General features: G+C 50.3%; 1 protein-coding gene across 1 annotated transcript in view; it reads right to left on the bottom strand.

Annotated features, from left to right (window-relative positions):
* Positions 1-15,159, bottom strand: part of LOC119939632 (serine/threonine-protein kinase 10-like) — a 60,234-nt gene that overhangs the window by 27,301 nt on the left and 17,774 nt on the right. Inside the window, exons 7-10 of the mRNA XM_038759761.1 lie at positions 12,446-12,527; positions 11,470-11,601; positions 3,009-5,108; positions 1,448-1,578 (exon numbers count right to left, since the gene is read on the bottom strand). Of these exons, the coding sequence (XP_038615689.1) occupies positions 1,448-1,578; positions 3,009-5,108; positions 11,470-11,601; positions 12,446-12,527 (2,445 nt within the window). The remainder of the gene's footprint in view (positions 1-1,447; positions 1,579-3,008; positions 5,109-11,469; positions 11,602-12,445; positions 12,528-15,159) is intronic.

The following is a 15,159-nucleotide window of genomic DNA, read 5'->3' as shown; positions in this document are numbered from 1 at the left end:
GAATGCATCACTTAGTCCCTTGCAGATAATTTCAGGTTCCCGGTTTATTTTCTAGTCCACGGTCTGCCCCGTATTCCCCATCCCTGATGGGAACGCCTCCTGGCTTCCAGACTGTAAGCTCAAGGTGGGCAGGAGACATCTTAGTACAGTGCTTGGCACCGAGTATGCACTTGACAAACACCACAGTTATTTTTCTATTATTATTATTACCAAATAATAATACCAGATAATTATCAAATCCCTTTTCAACTCCAATCAGCCCGCGTCTAGAACTTGTAGTAGAGTGTGAGCTCCCTGTAGACTGTGAGCTCACTGTGGGCAGGAATAATAATAATAATAATAATGGTCTTTATTAAGCGCTTACTATGTGCAAAGCACTGTTCTAAGCGCTGGGGAGGTTACAAGGTGATCAGGTTGTCCCACGTGGGGCTCACAGTCTTAATCCCCATTTTACAGATGAGGTAACAGGCACAAACAATAATAATAATAATAATGGTATTTATTAAGCGCTTACTATGTGCAAAGCACTGTTCTATGTGTCTGTTTGTTGTTGCACTGCACTTTCCCAAGCATTTAGTACAGTGCTCTGCGCACAGTAATGCTTAATAATAGGAAGCCTCGTTAGTGCAGTAGGTAGCACGTCAGTCTCCCCCTTCTAGACTGTGAGCCCACCGTTGGGTAGGGACCGTCTCTATATGTTGCCAGCTTGTACTTCCCAAGCGCTTAGCACAGTGCTCTGCACACAGTAAGCGCTCAATAAATACGATTGATTGATTGATTGAAGGTCGTGAGTTCGATCCTCACACGAGGCATCCGTTGCTTCTATCCAACTTGTACTTCCCAAGCGCTTAGTACAGTGCTCTGCCCACAGTAAGCGCTCAGTAAATATGACTGAGTGAATGAAAAGAAGCAGCGTGGCTCAGTGGAAAGAGCCCGGGCTTGGGAGCCAGAGGACGTGGGTTCTAATCCCGGCTCCGCCACTTGGCAGCTGTGTAACTTTGGGCGAGTCACTTCACTCCTCTGGGCCTCAGTTCCCTCATCTTGATCACCTTGTAATCTTGTAAGCTGATCACCTTGTAACCTCCCCAGCGCTCAGAACAGGGCTTTGCGCATAGTAAGCGCTTAATAAATGCCATTACTAGTATTATTATTATTCTCTGGGCCTCAGTTCCCTCATCTGGAAAATGGGGATGAAGACTGTGAGCCCCAAGTGGGACAACCTTGATTGCCTTGTATCCCCCCCCAGTGCTTAGAACGGTGCTTGGCACATAGTAAGCACTTAACAAATACCGACATTATTATTATTATTATTATTATTAATAAATGCCATCAGTTGATTAAGAGACATTGGCAGGCAGGGGAGCTACCAGCTCCGCCGTTGTTCCCCGGCCCTGACCCTGCCTCCCGCGCGGATGACCCTCCCACCCGAGGCCAGGGACCCTCTCACCGAGCAGAGCGCCGTTTGTCACCGCCGCCGTCCACCTCACTCACGGGCTTGGAGGTCGTCACGCTGACCTCCTTCCCGTCCACCACAAACCTGCGGGTTTTCCTCACTGTTTTCCGGAGCAAGGCGGTGTCCTGGGGGCCAAAAACGATGATTTCTGAGCCACACGGGCCTCCAAACCCTCAGCCCCGCCGCGCTTGTGTCGGATGAGAAGCAGCGTGGCTCGGTGGAAAGAGCCCGGGCTTGGGAGTCGGAGGTTATGGGTTCCAATCCCGGCTCTGCCACTTGTCTGCTGTGTGACCTTGAGCAAGTCACTTCACTTCTCTGGGCCTCAATTGTCTCATCTGTATAATGAGACTGTGAGCCCCACGTGGGACAGGGACTGCGTCCGACTCGATTTGCTTGAATCCACCCCAGTGGTTAGTACAGTGCCTGGCGCATAGTAAGTGCTTACTAAATACCATAATTATTATTGTTATTATTATGATCTGTGATTTAGTTATATTAACATCTGCCCCCTCGCCCATCCAGGACGTAAGCTCCTTGTCTGCAGGGGATATGTCTACCATCTCTGTTGTGTTGTACTCTCCCAAATGCTTAGAGAAGCAGCGTGGCTCGGTGGAAAGAGCCTGGGCTTTGGAGTCAGGGGTCATGGGTTCGAATCCCGGCTCTGCCAATTGTCAGCTGTGTGACTTTGGGCGAGTCGCTTCACCTCTCTGGGCCTCATCTGTAAAATGGGGATTAAGACTGTGAGCCCCCCGTGGGACAACCTGATCACCTTGGAACCTCCCCAGCGCTTAGAACGGTGCTTTGCACATAGTAAGCGCTTAATAAATGCCATCATTATTATTATTAGTAGTAGTACAGTGCTGTGCATTCAGTAAGTGCTCAATGAGAGCAGTATGGTCTAGTGGACAGAGCACAGGCCTAGGAATCAGAATGACCTGAGTTCTAATCCTGGCTCCCCCCTCAGTCTGCTGTATGACCTTGGGCAAATCATTTCACTTCAGCGTGCTTCTGTTACCTCAACTGTAAAATGAGGATTAAGACTTTGAGCCCCTTGTGGGACAGTGACTGTGTCCAACGTAATTAGATTTGATCTATCCAATTAATTAGTGCAGTGTCTGGCTTCTAGTAAGCGCTTAACAAATGCCATTAAAAAAATAGGTGCACTTTGCTATATGCCAGGTCTTCTTCAAATATAAAGGGCAACTAGATACTGTCCCTGGGAAATAATAATAATAATAATAATAATAATAATGATGGCATTTATTAAGCGCTTACTATGTGCAAAGCACTGTTCTAAGTGCTGGGGAGGTTATAAGGTGATCAGGTTGTCCCACGGGGGCCTCACAGTCTTCATCTCCATTTTACAGATGAGGAAACTGAGGCACAGAGAAGTTAAGTAACTTGCCCAAAGTCACACAGCTGATAATTGGCGGAGCCGGGATTTGAACCCATGACCTCTGACTCCAAAGCCCGGGCTCTTTCCACTGAGCAACACTGCTTCTGGCAAGAGCTGGGGCTCCCAGTGATCCCCATCATTCCGCCTCCTCCATCTTACCTGAGTCAGGCTGCCTGCAGCTAACGTCCTTGGAGCCGGGAAGCGACGGGCAACAGGAGGCTCTCCGGAGCCAGAGGCCAGATTTTCCTTTTTTTCCAGTGGTTCCCCTTCCGGCGGGTTTGATGTTCCTGCCTCTTTCCCAGAAGTTGCACCTTCTCTAAGCATTTGTCCGTTGCTCATGGGTTTTGCCATTCCGAGAGACCCAGGACGCTCTTGGGAAAAGCCCACCGTCTTCTTCCCTGTCAGAGGCTCTCGGGGTCCCGGCTTTGCCGAACTAGCCAGGGTCTCTGCCTCTCTTGCTACGCCGGCTGCTGGCCCGGAAAACTTCAGGGTAGGATTCTGAAAATCATCTTCACTCATACCAGCTTCCCGACCCCGGTCGCTCTCTGAGTCCCGGCGTTCGGCTTCCTCCTTGGGGGTCATGAGAGTCTTTCCATCCACAGCAGCCACGGGCCCTTCCAGCTTGCTGCGGGCTGGGCTCTCTCCAGGGGAGGAATGCCCCTTTACCCCTCTCAGGCCTTCCTTTTCAAAACCACTGGTCCTGTCTAGGTCTCCCGGTCCCAGAAAGGGCACCTCCTCTCTGGGCAGAGGTTTCCACTCGCCGGTCGGGTTGAATCTCGTGCCCTCCGGCTCACCCTCCGCTTGGGGGTCCTGGGCCCCGGCGTCTCTCGGCTGCATCTTCTCTTCCGATGGCTCTGACCGTGTGAAACCGTCTCCCATCTGGACCCTGGCTTGGGCATCGGGAAAGAGGGACCCCCTGTGACTCGACTCTCCTCCCTGAACCCCGGCCCAAACCAGGGGCTCTGCAGCCCTGCTCAGGGCCACTCTAGGGAGTCTGGCCAGGCCCCGGAGGCCCGGAACCTCAGTCATAGCCTGGCAGAGATCAAGCGCGGCCAGCAGGTACTCTTCTGGCGACGCTGGGGCTTTTCCACAAGGGCCGCAGACAGGAGTGAGATCCAGGGACTGGGTTTTAGCTACCCCTAGGCTTCTCTCCCGGTTCCCCCCTGCCTCCACCTGCTCACAATTTGGATGTCGGGACCTCCCCAGGGCTTCCTTTGTCTCGCTCGGTGCCGGCCCGCAGGGCAGCCTCTCATCCAGCCATCCAGTGCCCACTGGTGGCTCTCCATCCGGGTACGACAGCTTTTCCTCGGTGTCCTCAGGGTCCCGGCTCCCTTCTGCCCCATCCAAGCCGGCCACGCATGTGTTCTGAACGGGGCCCTCCTGAGCCCGGACAGCCTCCTGCGGACCTCCCGGCCAGGGGCGGGGGACTAGAGGTGGAGATGCTCTGTCTCTGATATGCGGGTCAGTGGCCTGGTGGGTTTCCGCTCCTAGGCTCCTCTGGTCAGTCCCACTTCCTCCCCTCTCTAAGCTCACAGAAGCTGACCACCCCGGAGGCTCCGACTCTGCCCAGGCCTGCTTCTCTGAGGGGCCAAGCCTTGCCCCATGAGGCTCGGTGAATTCTGTCCCTCCCCTGACTTCGGGGGTCTCTGGAAGGGTCCCCTTTAGAGCTCCATCATGCTCAGCTGGAAGAGATGGAGGCTTCTGAGGCCCAAGAAGGACTCCTGGGTCCCCTTGCCCACCCTGGGTGACCCCCAGCCCGTCATCCTTGACCGGGTCCTGGGGCCTCCCCCCTCCGAAGAATGACCTGCGTCTTATAAGCTTCAGGAAGTCCGTGGGCTTCTTGCCGGGCAACCTCATTGACCCCCGGCAGGCCTTCTGCCCCTCAAGCGCCGGAGCCGACTTGCGTCTGGCCTGCTTCAGGAAGTCGGGCGCCCTGTTGGTCATCAGTCTTGGGGGGCCTTGGAGGGTAGCGACCAGCTTCTGGTCATGGGGGCCCACCCCCTGAGGGCTGGGGGATTGCCCGGAGGGGCAGCTCTCCGGCCGGGCTGCCGGGCTGCTTTCCCGCGGGACTTCCAGGGAGTCTGCCGGGGGCGGGACAGCCCCGGTGGCTGGCTGGGTCTCGGGATGAGCCTTCCACGTCGGCGGGCGAGAGCGGTCCTCCTTGCTGAGAGGACCGCTCCCGGCCGACTCCTCCAGGGAAGGCCTCCTGGATGCGGGGGTCCTCTCTGGCTCCGAGCCATGGCCGTGCTTCTGGTTGGGCTGGAAGAGAGAAGGCAAGAAGGAAAGAAAGTCAGGGATTCACCGATGCCTTCTGGAAGGGTTAATAATAGTAATGATGGCAACGGTAATAATAATTGGGACATCTATGAAGCACTTACGGTATGCTAAGCCCTGGGAAGTATTTAGGAAAATCAGGTCGGACACAGTCCCTGTCCCTCATGGGGCTCACAGTCTAAATAGGAGGGAGAGTAGGCATTAAATCCCAGTTTTACAGATGAGGAAACTGAGACCCTAAATGAGAAACAGTGGGGCCTAGGAGATAGAGCACGGGCCTGGGAGACAGAAGGCCCTAGGTTCTAATCCTGGCTCCATCGCTTGCCTGCTGTGTGACCTTGGGTAAGTCACTTCCCTGTGCCCCAGTTACCTCACCTGTAAAATGGAGATTTAGACGGTGGGCCCCATGTGGGACAGGAACTGTGTCCAACCCGATTAGCTTGTATCTACCCCAGAATTTAGTACAGTGCCTGGCACATAGTGAGCACTTAATTTATTCATTCAATCGTATTTATTGAGCACTTACTGTGTGCAGAACACTGTACTAAGCGCTTGGGAAGTACAAGTTGGCAACATATAGGGACGGTCCCTACCCGACAACGGGCTCACAGTCTAGAAGGGGGAGATAGATAACAGAACAAAACATGTGGACACGTGTGAAGTCTGTGAGCCCGTTGTTGGGTAGGGACCGTCTCTATATATTGCCAACTTGTACTTCCCAAGCGCTCAGTACAGTGCTCTGCACACAGTAAGTGCTCAATAAATGCAATTGAATGAATGAAAGTCATCAGAACAAATAGAATTAAAGCTAGATGCACATCATTAACAAAATAAATAGAATAGTAAATATGTACAAGTAAAAAAGAGTAATAAATCTGTACACACATATATACAGGTGCTTTGGGGAGGGGAAGGAGGTAGGGCGGGGGGGATGGGGAGGAGGAGAGGAAAAAGGGGACTCAGTCTGGGAAGGCCTCTTGGAGGAGGTGAGCTCTCATTAGGGCTTTGAAGCGCTCAATAAATACGATTGAATGAATGAATGAATTAATGAATGAAGAGAGCTAGCTTGGCAGATGTGCGGAGGGAGGGCATTCCAGGCCAGTGGGAGGACGTGGGCCGGGTATTTATTTATTAATGAATACCATGAAAAAGAAAACCAAAAAACAAAAATCCAGATCCTCTGACTCCCAGGCTGTGCTTTTCCCATGAGGTCATGCTGTTTCTAGTAATTATTAAGCCCTTACTAAGTGCCAGGCCAGGGGTGGAAAACAGCTCAGTCAAATGAGACAATCCCTATCCTACTTGGGGCTCAAAAATCTAATCTTATGCCTATTACAGATGAGAAGACTCAATCAGACGGTCCCTCTCACTGCAGCCAAACTTTTACTCTTCACTCCTCTCCAGCTAACCTCCACATCGAGCCTCCTTCTCGCCTCTCCCACCTCTAATTCCTTGCTCATGCTATCCTGCCTTCCTGGAACTCCCTCCCAGTTCAAATCCACCAGATCACACATCTCTCCCCATCTTCAAAGCCCTTTTGAAAAATCCCACCTCCTCCTAATTGGCCTTGTCTGATTCATTTTTCTTCTCTCCACTCCCTACTTCACGCCAACAGTTCTTACGCCCTCGCAATTACCTGTAACATTTCTAAAATTCTAGACTGTGAGCCCGCTGTTGGGTAGGGATCTATATGTTGCCAACTTGTACTTCCCAAGCGCTTAGTACAGTGCTCTGCACACAGTAAGCTCTCAATAAACACGATTGAATGAATGAATAAACTTAGCGACTTACATTCTGTTCTACTAAAGCACTTAACTCGTCCATGCAGCCAACTTTCTCTTCTCTTTATCCTTTTAACTTTAAATTATCAGTCGTCTGTCTCCCCTGGTCTCTCCTATGAATCGACACCTTACCGTAGCAGGAGAGTTTGTGTACGCCGATGAAGCTTACAGCTATGCCTTTGAGAGAATACTCTCTTTTTTAGGATTACCGGTAATGGAGAGGTCCAAGTCGAAGAGTCAGACAAAGCTGTGGCACAGGGGAATCAAAGAGACTCAAGTTTCTACTGCGCAGAAATGGCAATGGTAAACCACTTCTGTATCTTCACCGAGAAAACTCTACAGATATATTTTCCAGAATAACTACAGAGGTAGTGAAGACGGGGAGTTTTGGAGAAAGTGTAGCCATAGCGTCTCTATGAATTGGAAATGACTCCACGGCATTCGACGACTACTCTTTTGGTAGATAGTAACCCTCCCAGAGGGCAGGTGGTATCTTCTAACTCTGTTGCGCTCTCTCGACTGCCCGGGGCTCTAAATACAGTTGGTACTCTCGTGATTAATTGACTGAAACTGAGCCACAGAAAGATTAAGTGACTCGTCCAAGGTCACGCAGCAGGCCCGTGGCGGCACTGGGATTAGAATTCAGGTCTCCTGTCTCTCAGTCCCAGGATCTTTACACTAGCTCTTACGCTACACTGCTGATGAGAAGCAGCATGGCTCAGTGGAAAGAGCCCGGGCTTGGGAGTCAGAGGTTATGGGTTCGAATCCCAGCTCCGCCAACTGTCAGCTGTGTGACTTCGGGCAAGTCACTTCACTTCTCCGGACCTCAGTTCCCTCATCTGTAAAATGGGGATGAAGCCTTTGAGCCCCCCGTGGGACAACCTGATTACCTTGTACCCCCCCAGCGCTTAGAACAGTGCCTTGCACATAGTAAGTGCTTAATAAATGCTGTCATTATCATTATTATTGTCAGCTGTGTGACCTTGGGCAAGCCACTTCACTTCTCTGGGCCTCAGTTCCCTCATCTGTCAAACGGGGATGAAGACTGGGAGCCCCACGTGGGACAACCTGATCGCCTTGTATCCCCCCAGCGCTTACAACAGTGCTTCACACATAGTAAGCACTTAACAAATACCATCATTAATTAATTAAATTAGCTCACATCGTCTCCCTTCACAATCACCCGTGGCCTCACTAGTTCTGACCGAACCAGGAGCCAAGGGAGGTTTCTGGAAATTCAAATGACTTCACAGCTGGTTCCCAAGCTGCCTCCTCTCCAGAAAGTGATGATGATCAATAGCGGAAAAAGCCCAGGCCTGGGAGTTAGAGGACCTGGGTTCTAATCCAGTTCCGTCACTTCCCTGCTGTGTGACCTCGGACAAGTCACCTAACTTCTCTGTGCCTCAGTTACCTCATCTGTAAAATAAGGATAAAATACCTGTTCTCCCTCCCACTTAGTCTGTGAGCCCCATGTGGGACAGGGACTGCGTCCAACCTGATTGTTTTGTCTACTCCTGCACTTTTTTTTAAATGGCATTTATTAAGCGCTTACTATGTGCAAAGCACTGTTCTAAACACTGGGGAGGTTACGAGGTGATCAGGTGGTCCCACGGGGAGCTCACAGTCTTAATCCCCATTTTACAGATGAGGGAACTGAGGCCCAGAGAAGTGAAGTGACTTGCCCAAAGTCACACAGCTGACAATTGGCGGAGCGGGATTTGAACCCGTGACCTCTGACTCCAAAGCCCGGGCTCTTTTCCACTGAGCCACGCTGTTTCTCGGGCTAATGAAGCAAAGTAAGCGCTTAATAAATGCCATTATTATTATTACTGGGCTGTAGTAGGATATCAGTGAAATAATATAGGAGGGGGAGAGCTGATTAAGCACTTTAAAGCCGATGGTAAGGAGTTTCTTTTTAAGGCGGAGGTGGATGGACAACCACTGGAGGTTCTTGAGGAGTGGGGGAAACATGGACTGAACATTTTTTAGCAAAATGATCCAGGCAGCAGAGTGAAGTATGGACTGGAGTGGAGAGAGACAGGAAGGGAGAGAGATAAGCAAGGAAACTGAGGCAGTAATCAAGGTGGGAGAGGATAAGTGTTTGGATTAGCATAGCAGCAGTTTGAATGGAGAGGAAAGGAAAACTCCTTACCATTGGCCTTAAAGCATTCAATCAGCTCCCCTGCTTCTACTGTACTCAGCCAGCACATTTCGTTCCTCTAATGCCAAACTTACTCACTGAACCTCAGTCTCATCTATAATAATAATAATAATGGTATTTGTTAAGCACTTACTATGTGCTGGGGGGATACAAGGTGATCAGGTTGTCCCACCATTTCATTTCTCTAATGCCAAACCTACTCACTATACCTCAGTCTCATCTATAATAATAATAATAATAATAATGATGGTATTTGTTAAGCACTTACTATGTGCAAAGCACTGTTCTAAGTGCTGGGGGGATACAAGGTGATCAGGTGGTCCCATGGGGGGCTCACAGTCTTCATCCCCATTTTCCAGATGAGGGAACTGAGGCCCAGAGAAGTGAAGTGACTTGCCCAAAGTCACACAGCTGACAATTGGCAGAGTCGGGATTTGAACCCCTGACCTCTGACTCCAAAGCCTGGGCTCTTTCCGCTGAGCCACACTGCTTCTCTATGAGGGGAAGGGGCATCGAAGAGAAGGGAGAGGAGGGGAGGGGGCGTAGAGGGGAGGTGGAGGGGAAGGCATTCATTCATTATGTCGTATTTATTGAGTGCTTACTGTGCGCAGATGCTGTACTAAGCGCTTGGAAAGTACAATACAGCAATAAAGAGGGACAATCCCTGCCCACAAAGGGCTATAGGAGGGAAGGGGGCATAGAAGAGAAGGGAGAGGAGAGGAGGAGGCGTGAAGGAGATGGGAGGGGAGAAAGTTGAAGGAGAGGGGAGGGGATGTGGTGGAAGGGGGCATAGAAGGGAAGGAAGAGGAGGTGAGGGGGTGTGAGGGAGATGGGAGGGGAGGGGGCACGAAGGAAGGGGGAGGGAAGAAGTTTAAAGGAGGGGAGGGGGCATAGAGAGGAGGAGGAGGGGAGGTAGATAATAATAATAATGGCATTTATTAAGTGCTTTCTATGTGCAAAGCACTGTTCTAAGCGCTGGGGAGGTTACATGGTGATCAGGTTGTCCCACCGGGGGCTCACAGTCTCAATCCCCATTTTCCAGGTGAGGGAACTGAGGCCCAGAGAAGTGAAGTGACTTGTCCAAAGTCACACAGCTAATAGGCGGAGCCGGGATTTGAACCCATGACCTCTGACTCCAAAGCCCGGGCTCTTTCCACTGAGCCATGGAGTTGGGTACTGAAGATTAGTCTGCCTTAAAACAATCAGCTTTTTTAGGAGACAGCAATCTATCTCACTGCTGATCCCCCACCCACGTCCTGACTCTGGCCTGAAGGCCCTCCCCTTCATATATGACAGACCATCGCTCCCCCATCTTCAAAGTCTTATTAAAATCACATTTATTCCAAGAGCCCTTACCTGACTAAGCCCTCATTTTAACTTTTTTATGGTAGGTACTATGTGCGAAGCACTGTTCTAAGGGAAGGGGTAGATACAAGTTAGTCAGGTTGGACACAGGCCCTATCCTACATGGAGCTCAACGGCTACGAAGGAGGGAGTAAGATTTAATCCCCAGAGCACTTGTGTCCATATAGCGAAGCAGTGTGGCTCAGTGGAAAGAGCCTGGTCTTGGGAGTCTGAGGACATGGGTTCAAATCCCAGCTCCGCCGCTTGTCAGCTGTGTGACTTTGGGCAAGGCACTTCACTTCTCTGTGCCTCAGTTACCTCATCTGTAAAATGGGGATTAAGATTGTGAGCCCCACATGGGTCAACCTGATCACTTTGTATCCTCCCCAGTGCTTCGAACGGTGCTTTGGACATAGTAAGCGCTTAAACACCAAAATTATTATTATTATTATTATTAAGGTAACTAAAGCCCAGAGAAGTTAAACGTCTTGCCCACGGTCACACAGCAGACACAGGATTAGAACCTAGGTCCTCTGGTTTCCAAACCCATGCTCTTTCAATATCTGTCTCCCCTTCTAGACTGGGTTGCGTGTACCAACTCAGTTGCACTCTTCCCTCCCAAACGCTTAGTACGGAAGGCATTCAAAAAATACCACCGATGACTGACGGACTGATTCTGTACCAGGTGCTTGTGGCCATACAAACGCATGTGACTTGGATTCAGGCCTTGCTTATGAGGAGTTTACAGTGATAAAATCCTCAGAAAAATAACTCTGGTTTAGACACCCAAACTGCTTTCTTGCCCTCCCCTCCTGCCCAGGACTGACAGCAGCCGTCTTCCCCGCGGACAGGGTGCAGGGGCTGGGTGGAGCAGGGGGATGCAGGGGTTGGAGGGGAGGGGAAGGGGGTCTCAAGTTATTTTTCAAGAAGCTGGAGTTCCTAGTGCGAGGGGGCACCTCCCAGTGTCCTTTCCAAGCACGCAGGCCTAGGACCCCTCTGATTCCCATGGCCTTCTGCGGCATCAAAGGAAGAGGGAAAACAAGGCCCGGGAACTGCTTACCAGAAAGACTTGCCCCTCCTCCTTGTCTTCCTCCTCCTCCTCCTCTTCAAACTCCTCCAACACCTCTGCTTTGGCCTCAGCAATGAGCTCCCTCAGTGGCCGGTTGTCTTCTACCTCCAACACGAAAGGGTGCTGAGAAATGAGGGACAGGGAGAAGGAGGGTGAGTGAGAGAGGCAATCGGAGGGCGTCAGATGGATACGAGGACAGAGGGCTTAGAGGGGTCAGAAGGTCAGAGGATTGGGGGTCAGAGGGGCCGGGGGTCAGAAGGATCAGGGGGTCAGAGGATCAGAGGAGTGAGGGGCTTAGAAAGATCAGGGACTCAGAGGAGTCAGAAGGGTCAGGAGTCAAGAGGGTCAGTGTGTCAAGGGGCTCTGCGGAGTCAGGAGCCAGGAGGCCAGAGACGTCAAAGGGACCTGGGACTGTCTTCCTTCCTTCCCAGGACTGGGATTTCCCCAAACCACAAGAAATGATGGCTAAATTAAGCAGAAGGTGTGATATTTAGACCCAGGGGAGAGGAAGGGAGAGCGGCCAAAGAGAAGGAGAGAAGGAAAGTGACCGGGTTGGGGGGGGGGGCAGATAGGGGTGCACAGAAGAGAGAATGGGACAGAGACTCTGCTGAACGCACACAATAGTTGGCTCTGTGGTCACATCCTCACAAAACTCTCTTTCAGGATCACACAAATTCCGGGGCCTCTGCTGAGGGCAGCTTGGTCAATAATGTGCTCTGCACATACTCACATACACAGGCACACACACAGACACATGCAAGCACAAACTTGCACACACAGAGACACATTTAAGCACATATACAGATGCCCTGACTGTTACAGACGCAAACAAGAACGCACAGACGCGCACATGTACACACAGATCTACGTAAGTGTGAACACAGATCTACATAAACACACATGTGCATAGACACACAGTCATACACATTCTTTCTGGGGAGCAGGTTCCTCAGGGCTGGCCACTCACCTGCAGAAGCTGGCTAGCTGACCACCGGCTCTCTGGGTCCCGAGCCAAGGATTTGCACAGGAAGTCCTTAAAGTCTTCAGACCTGTAAGGCCCATTACAAACACGTTGTCCCCATCCCTCCTTGACTTGTGGACTTCCCGGGCCCCCTTCCTCAGTCCCCACACTTCCCCTCTCCACCCTCAAGGAGCTAACAATCTCGTGACAGATGTGTCACCCTCTCAATTTCCTGCCCTAATCAATCAATCCATCTGTGTATTTATTGAGTGCTTTGTGCAGAGCACTTTACTAAGCACCTGGGAAAGTATGATACAACAGAATTGGTAGTCGTGATCCCTGTCCACAGAAAGGTTTCCCTAAGGAGGCAGATTCAGACTTCATTATTATTATTTTTACTAATAATTTTAATGATAGTAATAATAACAGTAATAATGATGATGGTGGTACTTGTGGAACGCTAAGCACCAAGCACTGGCCACCGAGTTGTTTCCGACCTATAGCGACTCCGTGGAAAACATCTATCCCAAAACGCCCCACTCTCCAACTGCAACTGTTCCGGTAGTGTATCCATAGAGTTTTCTTGGTAAAAATATGGAAGTGGCTGCCTTCCACGCAGTAAACTTAAGTCTCCACCCTGACTCCCATGCCACTGTTCCCCAGGACAGGTGATTTTTGACTCATAGCAGATTGCCTTCTGCTCGCTAGCCACTGGCCAAGCTAGGAATGGAATGGGTAGGCCTCTGCTCGACTCTCCCTCCCATAGTTGAGACTGGTAGAGGACTGGAAACCACTGGGGTAGCTACAAGATAATCGGGTCAGGCACAGTTCCTGTCCTTCAGGGGGATCCTGGGGTTAGGACTTTGCTTTCTACACATTCTTCCCTTGACTCCTGACCTCTGCTTTCAGTTACAAAAATCAGTTTCCCATCAGTCCTGTTCTCTTGTCTCAGCCAAATCTGTGACATTCAAAGGTCGAGAAGGGGAGATATTCCACAACATTTAAATCTCCTGAGGCCTCTCTGACACCTTCCTCGGAAAACCCAAAGTCCGGTGAGACAAGACCCCCTCTGCCCTCAGAGCTTACCCACCCTCCCTACAGGGGTGGTGAAGGAAGGAACAAGGAGCGAGCGGCTCAGGCCATTCTCCCCCATGTCACAGATGGAGAAACTGAGGTCCAGAGAGGGATCATACGTGCCTTGATTACTGAATCAGCCTCCTTGCTGACCTTCCTGTCTCTCCTGACTCCAGTCCATGCTTCACTCTGCTGCCCGGATCATTTTTCTATAAAAACGTTCAGGCCATATCTCCCCACTCCTCAAGAAACCCCAGTGGCTGCCCCGTCCACCTCGGCATCAAATGGAAACTCCTAACCATTGGCTTTAAAGCACCTTGCCCGCTCCGACCTTACCTCACTACTCTTCTACTACAACCCAGCCTGCCCATTTCGCTTCTCTAACCTTCTCACTGTACCTCCATCTCGTCTATCTCGCCACCAACCTCTTGCCCACATCCTGCCTCTGGCCTGTAACGCCCTCCCTCCTCATATCTAACAGACAATTACTCTCCCCCACTTGAAAGCCTTACTGAAGACACATCTCCAAGAGGGCTTCCTTGACTAAGTCCTCTTTTCCTCTCCTTCGACTCCCGTCTTGGTCGCCCTGACTTGCTCCCTTTATTCATCTCCCCTCCCAGCTCCACATAGATTAGATACATCTCTGTGACTTCTTTATATTAATGTCTGTTTTCCCCTCTAGACTGTAAGCTCACTGTGGGCAGGGAATGTATCTGTTTATTGTTATATTTTACTCTCTCAAGTGCTTTAGTACAGTGCTGTGCACACAGTAAGACTTGACTAAGTCCTCTTTTCCTCTCCTTCAACTCCCGTCTTGGTCGCCCTGACTTGCTCCCTTTATTCATCTCCCCTCCCAGCCCCACATAAATTAGATACACCTCTGTGATTTCTTTATATTAATGTCTCTTTTCCCCTCTAGACTGTAAGATCACTGTGGGCAGGGAATGTATCTGTTTATTGTTATATTTTACTCTCTCACGTGCTTTAGTACAGTGCTGTGCACACAGTAAGACTTGACTAAGTCCTCTTTTCCTCTCCTTTAACTCCCTTCTTGGTCACCCTGACTTGCTCCCTTTATTCATCTCCCCTCTCAGCCCCACATAAATTAGATACATCTCTGTGATTTCTTTATTTATATTAATGTCTGTTTTCCCCTCTAGACTGTAAGCTCACTGTGGGCAGGGAATGTATCTGTTTATTGTTATATTTTACTCTCTCAAGTGCTTTAGTACAGTGCTGTGCACACAGTAAGACTTGACTAAGTCCTCTTTTCCTCTCCTTCGACTCCCTTCTTGGTCACCCTGACTTGCTCCCTTTATTCATCTCCCCTCTCAGCCCCACATAAATTAGATACACCTCTGTGATTTCTTTATATTAATGTCTCTTTTCCCCTCTAGACTGTAAGCTCACTGTGGGCAGGGAATGTATCTGTTTATTGTTATATTTTACTCTCTCAAGTGCTTTAGTACAGTGCTGTGCACACAGTAAGACTTGACTAAGTCCTCTTTTCCTCTCCTTCGACTCCCTTCTTGGTCACCCTGACTTGCTCCCTTTATTCATCTCCCCTCCCAGACCCACATAAATTAGATACATCTCTGTGATTTCTTTATTTATATTAATGTCTGTTTTCCCCTCTAGACTGTAAG

The sequence above is a fragment of the Tachyglossus aculeatus genome, chromosome 17, assembly GCF_015852505.1.
Source record: "Tachyglossus aculeatus isolate mTacAcu1 chromosome 17, mTacAcu1.pri, whole genome shotgun sequence".
Lineage (NCBI taxonomy): Eukaryota > Metazoa > Chordata > Mammalia > Monotremata > Tachyglossidae > Tachyglossus > Tachyglossus aculeatus.
This window is presented reverse-complemented; position numbering and strand designations above follow the sequence as displayed.